This window comes from Erpetoichthys calabaricus, chromosome 4 (genome assembly GCF_900747795.2).
Source record: "Erpetoichthys calabaricus chromosome 4, fErpCal1.3, whole genome shotgun sequence".
Classification (NCBI taxonomy): Eukaryota; Metazoa; Chordata; class Cladistia; order Polypteriformes; family Polypteridae; genus Erpetoichthys; species Erpetoichthys calabaricus.
In genome coordinates this window covers 313231803-313254657 of record NC_041397.2, presented here as the reverse complement: position 1 = coordinate 313254657, position 22855 = coordinate 313231803, and the positions used below count along the sequence as shown (strand labels likewise).

General features: G+C 41.6%; 1 protein-coding gene across 1 annotated transcript in view; it reads right to left on the bottom strand.

Annotated features, from left to right (window-relative positions):
• The window catches only part of LOC114669693 (uncharacterized), a 53152-nt gene that overhangs the window by 11557 nt on the left and 18740 nt on the right, over positions 1 to 22855 (bottom strand). The window contains exon 3 of the mRNA XM_051926718.1: positions 7580 to 7639. Within this exon, the coding sequence (XP_051782678.1) occupies positions 7580 to 7639 (60 nt within the window). The remainder of the gene's footprint in view (positions 1 to 7579; positions 7640 to 22855) is intronic.

The following is a 22855-nucleotide window of genomic DNA, read 5'->3' as shown; positions in this document are numbered from 1 at the left end:
GACAGCAAGTGAACAGTTAGTTCTTGAAGGTGATGTGTTGGAAGCAGGAAAAATGGGGAAGAGTAAGGAACTTTGACAAGGGTCAAACTGTGATGGCTGGATGACTGGATCAGGGCATCTCCAAAATGGCAGGTCTTGTGGGGTGTTCTTGGTATGCAGTGGTTAGTACCCACCAAAATTGGTCCAAGCTAGGACAACCAGTGGACCACTGACATGGTCATGGACACCCAAGGGTCATTGATGTTCGTGGGTACCAAAGACTAACCCATCTGGTTCAGTCCCGCAGAAGAGCTACTGTAGCACAAACGTCTGGCATGAGAAAAATGTGTCAGAACATACAATGCATTGCAGCTTAGTGCGTAGACACAGACCGGTCAGAGTGCCCATACTGACCCCCTGTCCACCAGTGAAAGGTGGCCTGGTCTTTTTTCTTTTATTGATTTTATTGTAATCATTCCATACAAACAGATCAATTTTTACAAAAAAAAAAAAAAGGATTGAAAACAAATCAGCCCCCACCCCTGAGAAAGAGAGCGTGGCCAACGGAAAAAAACTTAAAAATAGTAAAAATAAATAAATTGATGAGTTTAATAAGCGGATAAAGATAAATGGAGAAGAAAAAGAAATGGGAAGAGAATCTGCTTCCTCAGTGCTTTAAGAGCTTATTCTAAAATGTCATTGATTAGATCCTGCCAGGTTTTGAAACAGTTCTGCACAGATCCTCTGACTGAGAATTTGATTTTTTCCAGGTTCAAATAAAATAAAACATCAGTTACCCACTGACTTAAAAGAGGAGAGTTAGGATTCTTCCAGTTTAGCAAAATAAGTCTGCGTGCCAATAGTGTAGTGAAGGCAATCACAGTTTGTTTGTCCTTCTCCACTTTAAGCCCCACTGTGAGCCCACCAAACACAGCTGTTAGTGGATTAGGAGGGATTGTGACACCAAGGCTGTCTGAAAGGCACTTAAAAATGTTTGTCCAGAATGATGTTAATTTGGTGCAGGGCCAAAACATGTGATCCAGTGAGGCTGGAGCTTGATTGCAGCGTTCGCAGGTTGGATCTCGCCCTGGAAACATTTTGGACAATTTCAAGCGAGACAGATTTGCTTGATATATAACTGAGTTGAATAATTCTATGCTTTGCGCATATGGAGCTCGAGTGAATTCTCTGCATTGCTACCTTCCACTCCTTTTCTGATACAGTATGTTGAGTGAGAGATCCTTTTCCCATTGTCCTCTTGGATCTTTGAAAGGGAGGGACTGTAAAATATCTATATATATAATTCACTAAGCCGGGAGACAAGTAGCCACCCATGGAAAGCACGCCGGAAGGGGCGTGGATTCACTAAACCGCCGACAAGTAAGACGCCAATGGCGCACGCAGGAAGGAGCCATGCCCTCCAACTCTTAGACCATTGGATACGACGAAAAAATCAGAGCCACGCCCACCAACTCGGACGCAACGCCTCGGAAAACATGCCGTCATTTCTGTTTGTCTGTGCCACAGTCCACTTGCAGCTCTGAGACACGTTGACTTTTCATTAGTCAACCTCAGTGGAACCTTGGTTCACACAGAGGCAGCGCCAGAGAGAGACAGAGGCACACACACACACACAGAGGCAGCGCGAGAGAGAGAGCCGTGCAATCCTTTAAAACTGAGGTTAAAACACAATGAAGCAGTCTTTATAAACCAATAAACCCTGTGCCTCTTTTTCATTAGTGTCTCACCTGCTTCACCGCCCTGCAACAGTCGAGACGCTTTCTCAGCAGCTGACCTTCTCTGTGCCTGACTCCACTACTGTCAGTCGCCTGATTAAAAATGGTGAACTCCTGCAATGTTACTATCTTGCTTGGCTTTTAAATAAAGTTCGGATTTGATGAAATGTTCCTTTTTTCCCCCCTGTGCTTAAAACTCATTTTAAAAAAAAGTGTTTATACAACTGCTGCAATGTTACAGAGAGAGAGGGAGCTTGCGTGCTTCTGAGAGACAGAGGGGGGGGGGGGCTGGGGAGGCTCGCGTGCTGCTGAGAGAGAGGGGGGGCTGGGGAGGCTGAGAGAGAGAGAGGGGGGGCTGGGGAGACTCGTGTGCTGCTGAGAGAGGGGGAGGGGGCTCGCGTGCTGCTGAGAGAGAGAGGGGGGGCTGGGGAGGCTCGCGTGCTGCTGAGAGAGATAGCCTGTGCATGCACTGCACATGCCATGCAGCTGAGCAGGGAGCCTGGGTGTTTATGTCAGTGTTATTCAATGTTTTTACTATTACACTGTGCATTCTATGGTGTAATAATTAACTATATTTGTGCTTAAAAATCTTTAAAATATATATATTTACATACAGTTCGTATGGTCTGGAATGGATTAATTGTATTTACATGCAATCCTATGGGGGAAATTGCTTCGGTTCACGACCAAATCGGTTTACGACCAGAGGTTTGGAACAAATTATGGTTGTGAACCGAGGTTCCACTGTATATTGAGTCTAGAAAACATGATCAGCAAGTCTTTGATAGGCTGCAACAAAATGATGAAAGAACGGACACATTTTTTTCTCACAAGCTGGGTGGGTGGGTGTTAGTTAGTTAATTAGTTACTCGAAGGATTTAAAGATTTATTATGCACAAGCGGTAACACTGCAAAAGCAGCCCAAACCAGAAAAGACGGCTGGCAAAAAGTGACTGACAAATTAAACGCTTGTGCATTGTACTTACTGAAAGCGGCGTTACGGATTTTGCAAATGTTCATTTTTTCCCTCTGCTTGAAAAACATTAAAAAAGCGGCGTGATTATGCGGCGTATACTACGCCGCGGGTTGGTATGCAGCGTGTAAAACAGGTTGTCACGGATAATTTGTCTTTTACTTTAACACGAAGACAATTTTCTGTTAGATTTGCCTTTGCGATGACAATTCATAAGGCACAGGGCCAAACTTTCAAAAAGATGTGCATGTATCTGCCAAAACCAGTTTTCAGTCACGGACAGTTGTATGTTGCTCTCTCCAGAGTTCCATCTTTTCATTCACTTACTGGTATGCCTGCAGGAACACGTGCAGCGAGCGAGAGAGAGCGAGCGACACACACACGCATACAGGCGCATGAGAGAGAGCGAGCGCTGGACGCATAAGAATAATAATACTTCATTACATTGATATACCGGTGTTTTCAGTATTCAAAGCGCTATCCACACAGGGAGAAACCGGGAAGCGAACTCAAAATCTTCCACAGTCTCCTTACTGCAAAACAGCAGCACTACCATTGCGCTATAAGGCAGTTAAAGAATGCACCGGCCTCGATTTTGTTTTCACTTCTGTTTACAGCGATCAGATCGTAGCGTGCATTGTTGCAATGTTACTTTTCTTGGTGGCTTATTACATTACGGATGTTTCACATGTTAATTTTTTTCCCTGTGCTTAAAAGACATTAAAAAAGTGTTTCTCAACTGTGACTCCAGAACAACTCAGTACGCAAGCTATATTAAGCGTCAACAACGAAGATTCGCTATACCTTAATGAACAAGTGCTGAAACTTACCGACGAATTAACTTTCACCAGCGTGGCCTCCATCGTCACAGACGATCCCGCTTTCAGTCACCGACAATTGTATGTTGCTCTTTCCAGAGGTCCATCTTTTCATTCACTCACAGTGGTATCCACAAACCTACCCCATTTGGACAACTGTGTCATTCAGCAAGTGTTCACCCATCAATACATAATTATGCGGCGTATGTTACGGCGCGGGTTGGCTAGTTTTTATATATTGCAGAAATGTTGTCTGAGTCCTCGAGACCGAGCAATATTTTTTCAAGCATACAGGAAGGTGGGAGATGAGGAAAATTGGGCAGGTTCTTTTTGACAAAGCTTCTAATTTGAAGATAGTGAAAGAAATGTGTTGCTGAAAAGTTAAATTTGGATTGTAATTCTTCATAGGATGCAAAGATATTGTCTATATAAAGATCTCTAAGCAATTTAATCCCAAATGTTTTCCAGATGTTAAAAACTGCATATGTTTGCGAGGGTTGAAAAAGGTGGTTCTCATACAGAGGTGCCACAGATAAAAGATTCTCCATTTTAAAATGCTTCCTACATTGGTTCATATTCTGAGTGAGTGAAGCACAATTGGGTTATTAGTATATTGGCAATAACTTGCATTTATTGGGGCACAAAGCAGGGAATATAAAGAAGTACTGCAGGATTTTATTTCTATTACGGACCAAGCCTGTGTACGTTCATCTATTTGTGTCCAGGTTTTTATAGCTTGTACGTTTGCTGCCCAGTAATAAAACTGAAAGTTAGGTAGAGCCATGCCACCTTCTGTATTAGGTCAATGTATATTGGAATGTTTTCAAATAAAAATAGAAGCTTAGGAAGGATATTCATCTTAACAACATTAATTCTTCCAGCTAGCCATACAGACAGCAAAATTTTGTTAATAAAGAGCTTTATGTTTACTTGTGATGTTTACCCCTAGATATTTAAACTGATCTACAATGATAAAAGGGAAGGTGTCCAATCTAATATTGTGTGCTTGAGAATTCATTGGAAAGATCACACTTTTATTCAAATTAATTCTGAGACCAGAGATCTTTTGAAATTCTGTAAGTGCTGTTAGGACTGCAGTCACAGTATTTTGTGGGTCTGATATATGCAGCACCATATCATCTGCATTTAGGGAAACTTTCTGTTCTAGTCCTTCTCTGATAATCCCCTTTATCTGATAAGCATTTTGACAGTGAACTGCCAGTGGTTCAATGGTGATTGCAAACAGCAGTGGTGACAAGGCGCATCCTTGTCTGGTACCACATTCTAGTTTAAAGTAGTCTGAGCAAATGTTGTTAATACAAACTGAAACTTCTAGATTGGTATTCAGTAGTTTGATCCATGCACAAATCTTCGGGCCAAACCCAAATTTCGCTAATACTATAAAAAGGGAGTTCCATTCAATCATATCAAATGCTTTTTCTGCATCCAATGATAATAATATCTCTGGGGTGTTTGACTTTGTGAATTTCCCCCTGGGATTAATAAAGTATCTATCTATCTATCTATCTATCTATCTATCTATCTATCTATCTATCTATCTATCTATCTATCTATCTATCTATCTATCTATCTATCTATCTATCTATCTATCTATCTATCTATCTATCTATCTATCTATCTATCTATCTATCTATCTATCTATCTATCTATCTATCTATCTTTGCAGGTGAATATATTACATTAAACAGGCATCGGAGATTGGAAGCTAAGTGTCAGCCTTTAATAAATCCAGTCTGATCTTGTGATATTACCGTAGGCAGCACTTTCTCCATCCTTCTAGCAAGGACTTTGGAGAGTATCTTATCATTATTCAGAAGTTAAATTGGTCTGAATGATGCACATTGTAACAAGTCCTTGTTTTGTTTAGGAAAGACAGTGATTAATGGTTGGCGAAAAGTTTGAGGCAGAATTTGATTGTTTCTAGCTTCTGTAAATGTTGCTAATAAGATGGGAGCTAGATGAGTCGAGAATTTCATACAAAATTCGACAAGGTAGCCATCAGGGCCTGCTGCTTTCCAGCTCTTAAGTGACTTTTTAGCATCTAGTAATTGTGATGAATCACATTTTCTTTTAGATCATTTGGACAGCTGGGTATGTAAACATCATTTACCCATGGAAAAAAGATAGATAGATAGATAGATAGATAGATAGATAGATAGATAGATAGATAGATAGATAGATAGATAGATAGATAGATAGATAGATAGATAGATAGATAGATAGATAGATAGATAGATAGATAGATAGATAATATGTAAATGGTCTTGATGACTCCCTGCCCTTTAGCCTGTCCCCATGTTCATTTCAGACCTGTCACTCAGGTACAGTCTTAGTCAGTTACAAAGGCCTTTAAAGAACCTGAACTGCAATACGTGTTGTAATGAAGTTCATTCAAATATGGAAAGGTGCTATATAAAATGACATGGTTCCTGTGTCATTTCCACTCATGCTCCATTGGGTCTTTTCACCTGCTACTGCCCACTATGCACATGTATACTGCTCAAACAAATTAAAGGAACACTTTGGAAACACATCAGATCTCAATTGAAAAAAAGTCCTGCTGAATATCTCTACTGCTATGGATTGATATGGTGATGTGAGGAACGAAATGATGCCACATTGTTTGATGAAAATGATCAACCTAAAGAGGGCTGAATTCAAAGACACCCAAAAGTGAAAAAATGATGCGGCATGCAGGCTCATCCATTTTGCTGAAATTTCATTGCAGCAACTCCAAATCATACTCAGTTTGTATCCATGCTCCTAATGAGACACCGGATGGTGTCCTGGGGGATCTCCTCCCAGATCTGGACCAGGGAATCACTGAGGTCCTGGACAGTCGGAGGTGCAACCTGGCGGCGTCGGATGGAACAAAACAATGTCCCACACAGAGGTGTTCTATTGGATTGAGGTCAGGCAAGTGAGTGTGGGGGGGCCAGTCAATGGAATCCATTCATTCATCCTCTCACCTCATCACATAAGGCCGGGCATTGTCGTGCACCAGGAGGAACCCAGGACCCACTGTATCAGCATAAGGTCTGACAATGGGTCCAAGGATTTCATCCCTATACCTAATGGCAGTCAAGGTGCTGTTGTCAAGCATGTAGAGGTCTGTGCATCCCTCAATGGATGTGCCTCCCCAGATATACCATAACTGACCCACCACCAAACCGGTCATGCTGAATGATGTTACAGGCTTCTCCAGACCCTTTCACATCTGTCACATGTGCTCAGGGTGAACCTGCTTTCATATATGAAAAGTGCATGGTGCCCATCAGTGGTGGACCTGCCAATTCTGGTATTCTATGGAAAATGCCAATCGAGCTCCATGGTGCTGGGCAGTGAGCATAGGGCCCACTAGAGGATGTTGGGCCCTCAGGCCACCCTCATGAAGTCTGTTTCTGATTGTTTGGTCAGAGAAATTCACACCAGTGGCCTGCCTGCTGGAGGTCATTTTGTAGGCTCTGGCAGTGCTAATCCTGTTCCGCCTTGGCCAAAGGAGCAGATACCGGTGGGTCCTGCTGATAGATTAAGGACCTTCTACGAGGGGCCCTGTCCAGCTCCTCCATGCCTTTGAAACTGTGCTGGGAGACACAGAAAACCTTCTGGCAATGGCATGTATTGATGTGCCATCCTGGAGAAGTTGGACTTCCTGTGCCACCTCTTTAGGGTCCAGGTATCGCCTCATGCTTCTACTAGTGATACTGACTGTAGACAAATGCAAAACGAGTGAAGAAACAGACGAGGAAAGAAAAATGCCAGTGGCCTTCACCTGTTTAACCATTCCTGCTTTGGGGGTCGTCTCATTCTTGCCCCGCTAGTGCACTTGTTGTTAATTTCATTAACACCAGAGCAGCTTAAACTGATTAACAACCCCCTCTGCTACTTAACTGACCAGATCAATATCTCAGAAGTTTCATTGACTTGATGCTATACTCTGATTAAAATGTGTTCCTTTAATTTTTGAACAGTTTATTTAAACCCCCACACACATTTTCCCTCTTCAAGTAAAAGTGTTAAGGAAGTCTTTTTTTTTTTTTTTTTTTGCTCACCTTGACCAGACATCAGCAAGAACAATCCAAGCAGAAATGTGGATGGCATGATTTTATAACCTGAAAAAGACATAAGAGAAGTTGAAGAGACAATCAGTAATCTACTGGTGAAGTTTTTAGGCATTTGTCAAGTAAAACTGTCCCTGAAAGTAACAACAGTTGAGATTCATTGGGTATCCTCAATTGTGACATGGCTGGCCTGTAAAATCTGAGAGATGCTGTCAGGACAGCACAAGTCAGCCATTGAAGCTTGAAGTAGAACCATCATCAAAGTGTGAAGGCCAGGAGAAGACTAAACTTTTAAGTAGGGCCTGCAGTGAAATCCTGCACACTTAACCTCAATACAAGGCAATGGATTGTGAACACTCACAGTAAATCAATTTGTTAATATTTGCAAAAGTCACAAACATATCAGTCAGAGAAGAAGTTTAATACTCTTGGACTTTATGAAAATTCATTTGTGTCTAAAAGTATGCTGCAAATTCAATCCCAACCTCTGAAATGAGTCCCTTCTACAAAGAATTAACCAGATGCAGGCAAGCACATCATTCTGCGCTTGTACAATACAATACAATTTATTTTTGCATAGTCCAAAATCACACAAGAAGTGCCATAGTGGGCTTTAACAGGCCCTGCCTCTTGACAGCCCCCCAGCCTTGACTCTCTAAGAGGACAAGAAAAAACTCCCAAAAAAAAAACCTTGTAGGTAAAAATGGAAGAAACCTTGGGAAAGATAGTTCATAAAGAGACCCCTTTCCAGGTAGGCTGGGCATGCAGTGGGTGTCAAAAAGAAGGGGGTCAATACAATACAATACACAGAACAAATCCTCAATACAGTATAAAAATAAAAATTTTACAAGTAAGGAGCAGAATTTAACAGTAGATGATATCCCATAATATGAATTGGAATTTGTTTAGAGTCCTGGAGACCTCAGTCATCAAGCTGCCTCCCCGATTTGGCCATTCCACAGCTGAAACAGTGCTGGGCCAGCCAAACCAATGAAAGGACCCCTCTACCCCACGATTTCTGCGATCCTCCATCATGGATGACTTTACCTTAGGCAGGCAAAACATCTTGGCAGGTGTGCCGTGTCACCAAGTGCCACATTTGAGTACCGAGAAGAGAAACAGAATAGGTGAGGGTTAGTAACAAATTATAGCTGTCATGTTACTGATGTTTAAGTGCTAATGACTAACAACAGAGATGCAGTCTGTACAGTTAATCAGCAGCTCTAGTCGGGGTGTGCTAAACTGAAGTAGTGAGTCTTCAGCCGGGATTTGAAAGCTGCGACCGAAGGGGCATCTCTTAAAGTAGCAGGCAGACCATTCCACAGTTAGGGGCCCTGTAACTAAAAGCTCGACCTCCCACTGTTATTTTATTAATCCTTGGAATCATAAGCAGACCGGCATCTTGAGATCTTAATATGCGCTTTGGTTTGTAAGTCATGAAAAGTTCAGACAAGTAAGCCGGACCTCAGCCATTTAATGCTTTATATGTTAAAAGGAGGATTTTGAAATCTGCCCTAAACTTAACTGGGAGCCAGTGTAAGGATTTAAGAACTGGAGTTATGTGTTCATATTTTCTTGTTCTTGTAATAATTCTTGCAGCAGCATTTTGGATTAACTGGAGGCTGTATAAAGAACAGTTTGAACATCCAGTGAACACCGCATTGCAGTAGTCAATCCTACTAGAAATTAATGCATGAATGCTGTTTATTTAGAAAGCACCTTAATTTATTTTTTATTCATTTTTTTTATTTTATTATACTTTATTAATCCCAAAGGAAATTACTTGGTTTTTCACATACCCCTTGGGGCCAGAGCGCAGGGTCAGCCATTGTACAGCGCCCCAGGAGCAATTGAAGGTTAAGGGCCTTGCTCAAGGGCCCAGTAGAGTAGGATCTCTTTTGGCAGTGACGGGGATTTGAACCGGCAACCTTTGGGATACCAACGCAGATCCTTAGCCTCAGAGCCACCAGTACTGAGCCCTGCAGGACACCATTTCTCACTTCTGTGTATAATGATGGAGTACTGTCAGCACATTTCTGTACATATTGGAATCGATTTGATAAGTAAGAACTAAACCAAGTGAGCACAGTGCCTGTAAGCCCAATATCATTTTCTAGCCTGTGCAGTAAAATAGAATGGTCGATGGTGTCAAATGCTACACTTAAGTCCAACAACATAATTACAGTGGAGTTTCCTTCATACAGAGTATATCAGAATGTCATTTACAACCCGTGTTAGTGCCATTTCTGCACTATGACCAGTGCGGAAACCAGACTGTAATTTCTCAAATAAATTGTAATGCGTAAGGTGTGTCTGAAGCTGACTGGCGACTACTTTTTCTAACATTTTAGAGAGAAAGGGTAAATTTGAAATAGGCCTATAATTATTTAGTATACTGTATGTGGGTCTAGGTCTGACTTTTTAAGTAATGGTTTAATGACTGACACTTTTAGTGTATCAGGTACTGTGCCATGCAATAATGAACTATTGATAATGTTTAGAGTAGGCACTGCAAGAACATCCATTGCACTTTTTACTAGTTTTGTTGGCACTGGATCTAGGGAACAAGTAGTGGGCTTCATTTTAGAAATTAAACCTGAGACTTCCTGCTCAGTTACAGATTTAAAATTACTAAAGTGTTGAATACAATGTGAGGCAGCGTCTGCTAAACTAGTATTTGGTTTGTACTGTGATGCAGAGATCTGGGATCTTAGATTTTTAGTTTTTTCATTGAAGGAGTTCTTGGACTTGTAGAGTCCTGGTTTGCTCTTCACATAGTATGGCACAGTATAAATTAACTATTTTTGCCTGTCTGTTCTGCTGCCTTCCCAAACACATACTTGTGTGATTGGTTGGTGAAGAGCATGGCAATAAGGATGAGGCCAAGACCCCTTTATTTAACCCCAGGAACCCATTTAAAGGCTGAAAACCAAAATTGTGGTTAGGGAATCCCTGAAAATAAACTTATAAACATATTAAAGTATACAAAATCAGTCACTATCCATTACTGAGGAAAGAAAATATTTGAATTGATTGCAGAAAGTACTGCACAGGCAGGAGTAACTGAAAGATGGTAGTCTGAGAGTGGGCGTGTCTAATCACTTCAGATGTGGCTAGACATTTGAATGGTAGCAGCCTGTAAGAATCTTAATGCATAGCAGGTGGCAGTTAGCCTGGCAAGAAAGGAAAGTTTCCAGTCAAGTCAAGTTAGGAAGCATGCACTGGTACAGTGCGTTGCTGGACCCACCACATGACGAAACAGCTTAGGATCCCAGCTGGCAACTCCCCAGGTAGACACGCAGTCCAGTTCCAACCTCCAGAAATGACCATCTATCTGCTGCAGCCAGGTGTTACGTGGGTGACCCCATGGCCTGGTCCAGCCACTTAGGTCCCCAACAATAAGGATGCTGCGAGCTGGATCACCCTCTGGGAATCGCACCACTTGGTCGTAGTGCCAAAACTGACGCTCCCTCACAATGCAAATAATGTGCCTCATTCAGGACTCCATTAGCAACTGCTCATTCGACTCAAAGTCGAACCAGTGGTACCCAAGGATTCTCTGAAGAGACACAGCACTCAAGGAGTCCAGTCTTCATCTCAGCTCACTGGATAGCGTCCATGTCTCACAACCATAAAGCAAGACAGGAAGCACCAAGATGCTAAAGACTTGGACCTTTGTCCTTTTGCTTTGCCCTCTGCTCGCTTCGCTTGCCAACCCCCATGCCTCCGCTACACGCTAGCCTCTTTGTGGTTCTGCCACTCGCTTATGGGGCTTCAGATGTACAATTTAAACAGATTGTTATTTTCATTGGAATTGTTACATATGTATAATAGAAATAACTATTCTACATTACCACAAGTAATTAACCATAATTAACACTTTACAATTTGAAAGTAAATTATGTTTCATGTTGCGTTACAGTTATTCATTGCGTAATACATTTTCATTCTGTTTGGCTTTGAAATTAACATGCAAATACTTTTTAAACTTACACTTTTACTGTAATACTTCAGTTAAAACAATTTTTTTAAATTAAATTTAATTAAAATTAATTAAATATTGCATTGAATTTTGATTCTGTGTTTGGACTTTCATAGTGACAATGCAACATATACAGTAACTGGCTGTGATTGAATTTCATTTCTCTCTCTATTAAATAAAATGGCTTTTTCAAATTCTAATGTTATCCACGGAAGATGTACTACATTACCCTTCTTGGATACATCCTTCTTTCTACAGTAATTCTTCTGGATATTGTAAGTTGTTGTTTTCATCTTCCGCACGATCACCACCTACAGTTTCAGCATAGTTTATTGCTATGCATTTAACCAATTTGCCGTTGTAGATGATAGGGGCACTGTTGCCCCGTGAAACCCAACAGATAGATGCTCCAGACACAAGTTTAAAAGCACTAAGCAGATTTTTAATCTTTTTTTCAATATAGTGCCTCCAAGGCACCACATCCACCAAACACACCACAAATCAATTTGATAAATTTCCTCTCCTCCCAGCAAGCTGTGTTTCACTTACTCCCATCTCCAGCTCTATTGCTGGGTCTCCACCAGTCCTTTTTATAGTCCTTGACCTGGTCAGATGGAGAATTGCATTTTTCTTCAGCCTGGAAGTACTTCTGTCCTTCCATCCCCATGACTTGGGAGTACTTCCGGGCTATTTGGGAAGTAGAAATCCCCCTGTCTCCCTGCAGCATCACCTGGTGGCACCCACAGTACCCAGCAGGGCTGTGCAACTGAATTCCATCTCCCATAGTGCCCTGCGGGAATCCGGGGCACCACTAAGCTACAGGGACAGTGCCATCAAGTGTTCTGGGTGTGTCGGCTGGGTTGAGCTGCTGGCCGTCCATCACACTGTGTAACCGATCGATATTTTTGGCTTTAATTCGTTTGACTTTTTCATTTTTCGGTGCTAGGATTGCCCGTGTACTCTTTTTTTCTGTTGAAATTCAATGATGAATTTCTTCAATAAGGTTTGGACATAATACATCTTCTTTAATTGGAAACTTAAAGTGATGAAAACGTTAAAATTTATAACAGGTAAGAGAGCAGGATCTGTGTCTGTCAAAAGCATTCACACGAATGAGAGCTGATACTTCTGTGTGTGTGGTTGAATATGGTTGAGAGGAGGGTGGGATTTGAAAAATTTCTCATGGACAAAGTCTCTTCTCGTGGGAATTGAAAAAATCTTTTAAAAAAGTCTCGTCTCATCCATAGATTTTTTATATAATAGAGAGACATCAGGACTGCCATATGCCCCTTAAACACTGCTGTACTTAAACCCCTGCTCAAGACAAATAATCTTGACTCCTCTGCTTTTGAAAATTTTAGACCTACAGCAGAGGTGTGACCAGAACGTCATGTGTGGGTGGGCATTTGGCTTGTCTGGGGGGGCAAAAAATATCCATCCATCCATCCCCGTTTCTGTAGGTGGGGTCAAATAATAATAACAACATAGTTTTATATAACATATGAAAGCAAAAATTGTGGCATAAATCGTAACCTATTGTTCAATAAAATTAACAGAGGCAATGGAACTTGTATTATTATTTTTTGTGAACAAATATAGAACTACATCTACAAGGTAAATATCAATAAAGTCAAATGTATACAACATATGAGAGCATGAACAGAAACGTGGTTTATTGTAGTCATGGGAGGCTATAGGACATCAGTTTCCAGTGTTTAACCAGGATATTATCTACAGGACCAGTCTGCGGTTTCTCTTGGCAAATTCTGAAATAAATTCATTCATGTCTAGATTTTCTGTGACGTTTTTCTCATGTGCCAGAATGACTACATTTCTCTTCCTTGAATGTAGCATTGTTCGGCGGAGTGGCGTGAGAATGCGGTTCAAAGTAGAGAAAGAGCTTTCGCATGCAGCTGAAGACACACCAATGATGAGTGCTGTGATGCAGACATGGCTCTGACGTGCGGGATACTAGACGTGTGTTTGTGGAAGCCGAAATCGTCTTTTTCTAGAGCTTTTTTCCAATTAGTGTAGCCGTGTTTGGTGAATATGTCCTCGCGGTCTGAATTGGAAACACTAAATTTGCGGCAGGCAAAGCAAAAGCTGGCATCATGGACAACAGAATATTCAAGCCATGGTCGAGACTGATACCAGCTTGCACTAAAACATCTGAGTGTCTTTCCGAATGCGCGCTTGGGATAATTAATTAAAATGGGCTGGGATGGGCTATCCATATTTAAGTCAGGCAGACCGGACTGTATATTTTGTTGAAGGCAGAGGTTTGGAGTACCCGACACGGGCGCAGAGCTGGAGGATTGTGTAGGCTTAGCTACATCTTTTGGAGTTTCAGTTCCCGACGTGGGTGCGCTGTGCTCCGTGTTGGTAGCAGCGGTGCTGGGCTCAACCGTGGAGCCAGCAGCTTGTGGAGGGACAGAAGTTGAAGATGTCTGCTTTTTAATAAGCCACCTATGCATAGCCTTTGGTGTTACCAACCAGAAAATAAAGAAGAATGGAACGTACACGCTGTTTTACTGTTTTAATTAAAGAATGCGGTCAACAGGTGCAAAACGTGCTGCAAAATGTGCTCCTCACATCCTTCAGTCTCTTCATGTAATCCCAGACACACTCGATGATGTTGAGATCAGGGCTCTGTGGGGGCCATACCATCACTTCCAGGACTTCTTGTTCTTCTTTACACTGAAGATAGTTCTTAATGACTTTGGCTGTATGTTTGTGGTCGTTGTCCTGCTGCAGAATAAATTTGGGGCCAATCATACGCCTCCCTGATGGTATTGCATGATGGATAAGTATCTGCCTGTATTTCTCAGCATTGAGAACACCATTAATCCTGACCAAATCTCCAACTCCATTTGCAGAAATGCAGCCCCAAATGTTCAAGGAACCTCCACCATGCTTCACTGTTGCCTGCATACACTCATTATTGTACCGCTCTCCAGCCCCTCGAACAAACTGCCTTCTGCTACAGCCAAATATTTCAAATTTTGACTCATCAGTCCAGAGCACCTGCTGCCATTTTTCTGCACACCAGTTCCTATGTTTTCATGCATACTTGAGTCGCTTGGCCTTGTTTCCACGTCGGAGGTATGGCTTTTTGGCTGCAACTCTTCCATGAAGACCACTTCTGGCCAGACTTCTCCAGACAGTAGATGGGTGTACCTGGGTCCCACTGGTTTCTGCCAGTTCTGAGCTGATGGCACTGCTGGACATCTTCTGATTTCGAAGGGTAATAAGCTTGATGTGTCTTTCATCTGCTGCACTAAGTTTCTTTGGCCGACCACTGCGTCTACGATCCTCAACGTTGCCCGTTTCTTTGTGCTTCTTTAAAAGAGCTTGAACAGCACATCTTGAACCCCTAGTCTGCTTTGAATCTTTGTCTGGGAGAGACCTTGCTGATGCAATAGAACTACCTTGTGTCTTGTTGCTGAGCTCAATCTTGCCATGACATGAAACTGTCTTCCATAACCTCCCCTTGGTAGCAGAGTTTGGCTGTTCCTCACCCAGTTTTAAGCCTCCTACACAGCTGTTTCTGTTTCAGTTAATGACTGTGTTTCAACCTACGTGTGACAATGATGATCATTAGCACCTGTTTGGTAGAATTGGTTAATCAGACACCTGACTAGAATCCTACAAAATCCCTGACTTTGTGCAGGTGGACCTGTAAGAATTGATGCTGGTTTGAAGGCAAAAGGTAGGAACACCAAATATTAATTTGATTTAGATTTGTCTTTTGTTCGTTCACTTTGCATTTTGTAAATTGATACCAATAAACAATCATTATTTATATTTCTGAAAGCATTCTTTGTTTACAGCATTTTTTCACACCTGCCTAAAACTTTTGCACAGTACTGTATTTCTACACTGCCTTTCTTAAGTAAAATTGAGAGAAGGCAGTAATTATGCAGTTAAATGATCACCTCAATAAACATACTTTTCTTGATACGTTTCAGTCGGGTTTCAGAACAAATCACAGTACAGAAACTGCACTCGTTAAAGTAGTCAATGACTTGCAGATAAATGCAGACAGAGGCCATTTATCAGTCCTTATCCTCTTAGATCTGAATGCCACATTTGATACCATTGATCACAATATTCATAAAAATCACCTTAGTCAATGGGTGGGCCTCTCTAGCAGGGTCTTAAATTGGTTTGAGTCCTACCTGGCAGGTAGAAAATTCTTTGTTAGTTGTGGTAATTATACTTCAAAGACCCCTGAAATTCTATATGGTGTTCCACAAGGCTCTATTCTGGGTCCGCTGCTCTTTTCGATTTACATGCTTCTGTTACTTCAGATTATCTCAGGGCATAAGGTGAGCTACCAGAGCAATGCCGATGACACACAACTGTATTTATCAATAGCGCCTGATAACCTCGACTCTGTTGATTCACTGACACAATGTCTCGCTTGTGTTTCATAATAGATGAGTAGTAATTTTCACAAACTAAATATAGAGAAAACTGAAATTTTAGTGATTGGCAATAATGGATATAATGAGGTTATTAGAAATAAACTTGATGCATTAGGATTAAAACTCAAGACGGTGGTAAAGAATTTAGGGGTAACTGGTGACTGTGATATGAATTTTAAATCGCATGTTAATCAGATTACTAGGACAGCATTTTTTCACTTAAGAAATAGAGCAAATGTTAGACCTCTTATATCACTGAACGATGCTGAGAAATTAGTTCACGCGTTTGTTTTCAGTCGACTAGATTACTGTAACGCACTCCTCTCAGGACTACCCAAAAAAGACACACATCAATTGCAACGGGTGCAGAATGGAGCTGCTAGAATCTTAACTAGGAAAAGAAAATCCGAGCACATTTCTCCAGTTTTGATGTCACTACACTGGTTACCTGTGTCATTCAGAATTGATTTTAAAATTCTGCTTATGGTCTACAAAGCCTTAAATAATCTGCTCCATCTTATATTTCAGAATGTCTTGCACCTTAAACTCCAAATCGTAACCTTAGATCTTCAAATGTGTGTCTGCTTAGAATTCCAAGAGCTAAACATAAAAGTAGTGAGGCGGACATCTGCTGTTATGCACCTCAAATTTGGTTTTGGTGGCACCCTGTAGAGAAAGCCATTACTAACCTTTCTTGGCAATGAGGTCAAAGTCATGGAAGAGCAATGGGAAATGCACAACGAGATTACACAGAGGGCTCCTGCAAGTCTGGAAGACCCAGGTTTGTAGGCCACCAGAGGGCGCTCTGCTGTATGAACCTATGACTTTTATAGGACAAGCAGAGCCCAGAAAGTGAACCTTTGGTTGATCGAAAGTGGTTCAAAAGAGGATCTCCTCAACTTGTCAGGGAAGCAAGAAGTTGGGAGTGGAGTGTTGGAGTGAGAGAGTGAGAAGAAACATTAATTTTTTGGCATTGGGAAGTTTAACAGTAACAACTTGGGTAAATCAGAGTTAGGTTACTGTTAGAGTTTAGACAAAATGTAATATTAGATTAAAGAATCCCGAGCAAACAAAGTTATGTGTGAAAAAGTAATTGCCCCCTACTTATTAACTCAAACAACTAAGCAAAGTTCATTGATAATTGATTCCATTGACTAAGCACAGCCATTAACATTGTGTCTAAACCTCCTCATATATTGACCCTGACCGTGAGAATGAAGCTGTCACCACAAGAAGAACACTAGGTCTTGATCGAAAGAAATTTCATGAGCAAAAATTATTTTGAAACTGTTCAGTCAGGAAGACTTACAAAGCCATTTCTAAGACTTCACAACTGACAGCCATTATGTCAAATGGAGAACATTTGGAACAGTCCCAGAAAAGGCCAGCCTGCCAAAATGACCCCAAGGGCAAAGTGATAACTCATTCAAGAAGTCACAGCAGGCCTCTGCAGCCTCAGCACATGTCAGTGTTCAGGACTCCATCAACAGAAAGAGACAAGAATTAAAATGGGAGAGGAGTAACATGGAAAAATCTGATATCTGACAGGAACATCAGTGCACAGTAATACCTCAGAATGAAATAATGGCAGGTGAGACAAAAGTTGGCCTCTGTGAATAACACAGGCCAACAGTTAAACATGGGGGTGCTGGTGTGATCAGGACGGGGGTACTTTGGAAGACTTGTTATGATTGAAGCAACCATTAATTGCACATTTTGCCAGAATATTCTTCACATTCAGTCATTGTTCTGAAGCTGAAGCACCTCTGGGTTATACAGCAAGACAAAGACACAACATAGTAAAGCAAGTCAACAACAGAATGGAGTGGCCAAGTCAAACTCCTGACTTGAACCCAATGGAGATGCTGAAATGAGCAGCTGACACTTGCAAACCCAGCATTCTGACTGAATGAAAGCCATTCTGAAAAGAAAAGTAGGTGATGTGACAAGCGGAAATCAAATAATTGGAAGCGGGTAGATGCTGCTAAAGGTGATGTAACCATGTATTGAAACTTTCAGGGCGATGAGTTTTTCACTTAGGTGATGGGGTGTTAACTTTGTCCCTTTAATAAAGAACATGATGATTTAAAAAGTGTATTATTTGTTCACTCTGGTTCCAAGACTCAAATATTATTTTTGGACTAAAGATACATAAAATATGCAAAAACACAAGATAGCAAGAAGGAGATGCATTTTTTTTAATATAGCACTGACCATAGTGTATGTATTTGTTTTCTTTGCAAGTCATCTTATTTTATTTCACCTTAGTCACCCTGGTATTATTCATAGAAACATAAGAAACTTGACAAACGAGAGGAGACCATTCAGTATATCAAGCTTGTTTGCATAGCTAATAGCTAAGCTGCCCCAACTTCTCATCCAGATTCTTTTTAAAGGATCTGAAGGTTTCTGCTTCAACTTCATGTCTTGGTAGTTTGTTCCCGATTCTCACATCTCTTTAAGTAAAGAGGTGCTTCCTGGCTTCAATTTTAAATGCACTTTATTCTGGGTTCGGGCATGCCTAACAAGCCTACCACCGCAGAGGTCACAACCGGTAACATTGCAGGATATGTTGACAAATCTGTTCACTTAATTATCTGATTAAACAGATGAAGAATATTTGAACTTTTACCAAACTTTGGATAAGTATCCCATATGATTTGCACATTGTTATTCTTTGTGAAGTTCAGACCTGCTGACACCTTCTTCATTGATGTTTATGTATTTCTTTCTTGCCTGAACAAGCATTGATGTTATCATCTTTAATTGATCAGCGTTTCACTGTCCTTCTTAAAATACACCCTGTAGGTTTGTGAACAGACTCACATTTTTACAGACATGTTTTGTACTTAAAGACATTAAGGTGCGCTACAGAGGGGACTATGTGCAGGACCCCTAAAGGGCTATCATCAGCCACCTGTAGCATACTCACAATGAGATTTATCCATGCTCTGTGTATGGATCTCACGTGTGAGATTTACAACAGAGGCTTGGCACTTCTATCTAACTACAGAACAACGTTTTTGCTTATTCAACACTAATACATAAATAAATAAATAAGTAAATAAATAAATAAATAAATAAATAAGCAAGCAAATAAATAAATAAATACAATACAATATGCGGTGGGTTCGCAGCCTGCCTGGGATTGGTTCCTGCCTTGTGCCCTGTGTTGGCTGGGATTGGCTCCAGTGGAACCCCCGTGACCCTGTGTTCGGATTCAGTGGGTTGGAAAATGGATGGATTGATGGATACAATACAATACAATATAATAACTGGAATCTCCAGTTACAGACTAAGCCTGACACATTGCAGTTACATCTGTCTATTCATTTCTGAACATGTTTAATCCAGTTCTGGGTGACAGGACTGTAGGCAGATTGGGTGCAAGCCAGGGCGGTACGGTACTGTCTGCCTCAACTTGTGCCTTTTCACTGCAGTTTTATGTCCGATCTGAAAGACTAAATATGTCACAGTCATTGCAGAGTGGTGGTTCTGAGGCTAGGGCACTGCACTGGCAATCGGAAGGTTGCCAGTTCGAATCCCATAAATGCCAAAAGGGACTCTGCTCTGTTGGGCCCTTGAGCAAGGCCCTTAATCTGCAATTGCTGAGCGCTTTGAGTAGTGAGAAAAGTGCTACATAAATGCAAAGAATTATTATTATTCATTAAAGATATTAGCCAGAATTTGGAAAGTCAGGGTGTATAAATGACGTGTCTACAAACATTGTATTGGCGACATACAGAGAGACAGTGACAGGCATGTGCCAATTGAACGCATCAACCCCGTGTGTGAGGGAGAGCGCAGTCCGAGGTGAGGTGAGGCTTGTCGCTGCCGCACCTCGCGTTTCTCCACTTTATTTGAACAGGAAATGCACCAATTCAGCGATTTTGATTATAAAAATTATCAAAATTATTGGAATCATACAGAAAACAAATTTATAGCATAGACCAGTGGACACATTTATCTTATGTTGTCATTATTAGTATTTTGTTTACTTTTCATGATGACAGGTGAGGCTCTGACTCACCTGCCTCCCCAGACCGCATGTCCCTGGTCTGGTGCAAGTCACACACACACACACACACACTAACTCCATCTCTCTCAATCTATACGATCAATCAAATCAACCCCCAGTTGTGGCTACAGCCATCCTTATAAACGACTCAGTGCTCCCGTAATGAATGCACACACACACAGGGAGACACCATTTTGGTCCTGCGGGGGGAACTTCACACTTCCAACAAAAATAAAGCATCAACAAACACAACTAAACATAATCAATCACCAACTAACATAACCAAACATAATTCCACCTAACCTCCAGGTTACTCCTAATAAAATAAAAATACAAAGCCACTAATAAATAAAGTAGACTCCCCCATGTCCATGTGTTTGGATTCCCAGCCATTCGAGACTGTGGCCATTAAAAATGGAATAACAGGCACGAGGCCCATGGCTGGAAGTAACAGTGGTAACTCAGAAAAATTAAGAAACAACCTTCTCGTTTAGGCCAAAACATTGCTATTTTTTCCCACTGTAAACTGTCTAAACAGTTATTTGTTTCCACTCGCTTGCTTCTGTCAGGTTGTACTGTGCTGCGTTGGAGTCATGGTGAGGCTATAGCGTCACAACCTACACAAAAATCAAATCCCCCATTCACCTATCACAAACACTACATGGCAAAACATTTGTGGACATCTATATGAGTTTGTTGGACATCCCATGACAAAACTGTGGGCATGAAAATGGAGTTGGACCCCAATAACTGCCTCCACTCTTCTTTGCACTATTGTGTAGAGTGTGCCTGTGTGCCTTGACAATGGCTGTTCTCAGATCACCATGACACCTCAGAGAGCTTGAGCAGGTTTGAATGGGGAGGAAAGGCAGAACTGAGAGAAAAAGACCTGAGCACACAGAATTAAGTTTGTCATGGCTGCCATGCCCTAAATGCTGACTTGAAGGAGGTGAATACTTATGTGATCAATAATGTTGTATTTTATATTTGTTTAAATGTAGATCACTTTGCAAAGATCTGTTTTCATTTTCACATTTATGTGTCTTTTTCTGTTGCTCAGTGCCATAATATTAATCATTTTCTAACCTGCTTATTCCTGAACAGGTTTGTTGTGGGGTGCTGAAACCTATTCCAGTTAGCACAGGGTGCAAGGCAGGAACAAACCCTGGAAAGGGCGCCAGTCCATTACAGGGTGAACACATACACACACACACACACACACCAACCACACACCAGGGCCAATCTAGCATCACCAATCCATCTAATCTGCAAGTCTTTGGAAACCGGACCACTCAGAGGAAGCCCACACAGACATGGGGAAAAAATGCAAACTCCACGCAGGGAGGACCTGGGATGTGAACCCTGGTCTCCTTACTTTGAGGTAGTGGTGCTAGCACTGTGCCACCGTGCTGCTCCTAGTGTTTTATATTTCAAATCAAATTCAGTTGGATTGGTTGTATAACAAGAAAATGTGAAAATGGACGAGGGAAGTGTGACAGTAGTCTGCGGTAGGAGTGATGGATGCATTCAAGGTGGAGATGAGATTACATCAGGGATCGGCTCTGAGCCCTTTCTTATTTGCAATGGTGATGGACAGGTTGACAGACGAGATTAGACAGGAGTCCCCGTGAACTATGATGTTTGCTGATGACATTGTGATCTGTAGCAATAGTAGGGAGCAGGTTGAGGAGACCCTGGAAAGGTGGAGATATGAGAGGAGAGGAGAGGAATGAAGGTCAATAGGAACAAGACAGAATACATGTGTGTGAATGAGAGGGAGGTCAGTGGAATGGTGAGGATGCAGGGAGTAGAGTTGGCGAAGGTGGATGAGTTTAAATACTTGGGGTCAACAGTACAGAGTAATGGGGATTGTGGAAAAGAAGTGAAGAAGAGAGTGCAGGCAGGGTGGAGAGGAGTGTCAGGAGTGATTTGTGACAGACGGATATTAGCAAGAGTGAAAGGGAAGGTCTACGGATGGTAGTGAGACCAGCTGTGTTATACGGGCTGGAGACGGTGGCACAGGAGACAGAGCTGGAGGTGACAGAGTTAAAGATGCTAAGGTTTGCATTGGGTGTGACGAGGATGGACAGGATTAGAACTGAGGACATTAGAGGGTCACCTCAGGGTGGACAGTTGGGAGACAAAGTCAGTGAGGCGAGAGTGTGTTGGTCTGGACATGTGCAGAGGAGAGATGATGGGTATAATGAGAGAAGGATGTTAAGGATAGAGATGCCAGGGAAGAGGAAAAGAGGAAGGCCTAAGACAGCGGTTCTCAAACTGTGGGGCGCGCCCTGAAGTAACTAAAAAGGGGGCGCGAATGTTGCCATATGTGGCGTAATTTAGCTATTCATAGGAAAATTTTACACTTGTAGCGGTGTATCGGCAGCAAAAAATATAGGAATAAATTTTATTAGGGTTTCAAAAAAATTTTAGGGGGCGCGATTAAAACTTATGAAAACTCAGGTAGCAAATACTTAAAGGTTGAGAAACGCTGGCCTAAGAGAAAGTTTATGGATGTGATGAGAGAGGACATGCAGGTGATGGGTGTAACAGAACAAGATGTAGAGAAAGATATGAAAAAATACGATCCACTGTGGCAACCCCTAACGGGAGCAGCCGAAAGAAGAAGAAGAAGAGAAGTGGAGACTTTTTATAGGCCCTGTGGCACAAGGCCTTACTTGAGATGCTAAAGCTTGGTGAGGCAGAAAGTTAGCAACCTATTTTATTAGCAAGAATTCTGGGAGTATAAATGGTCCTGCTAAACTACAATAAAATATTAACCCACCGTATAGATGGTGCTAGAGAGCAAGTGGTGCTTTTTTATTATCTTCTCATTCTTA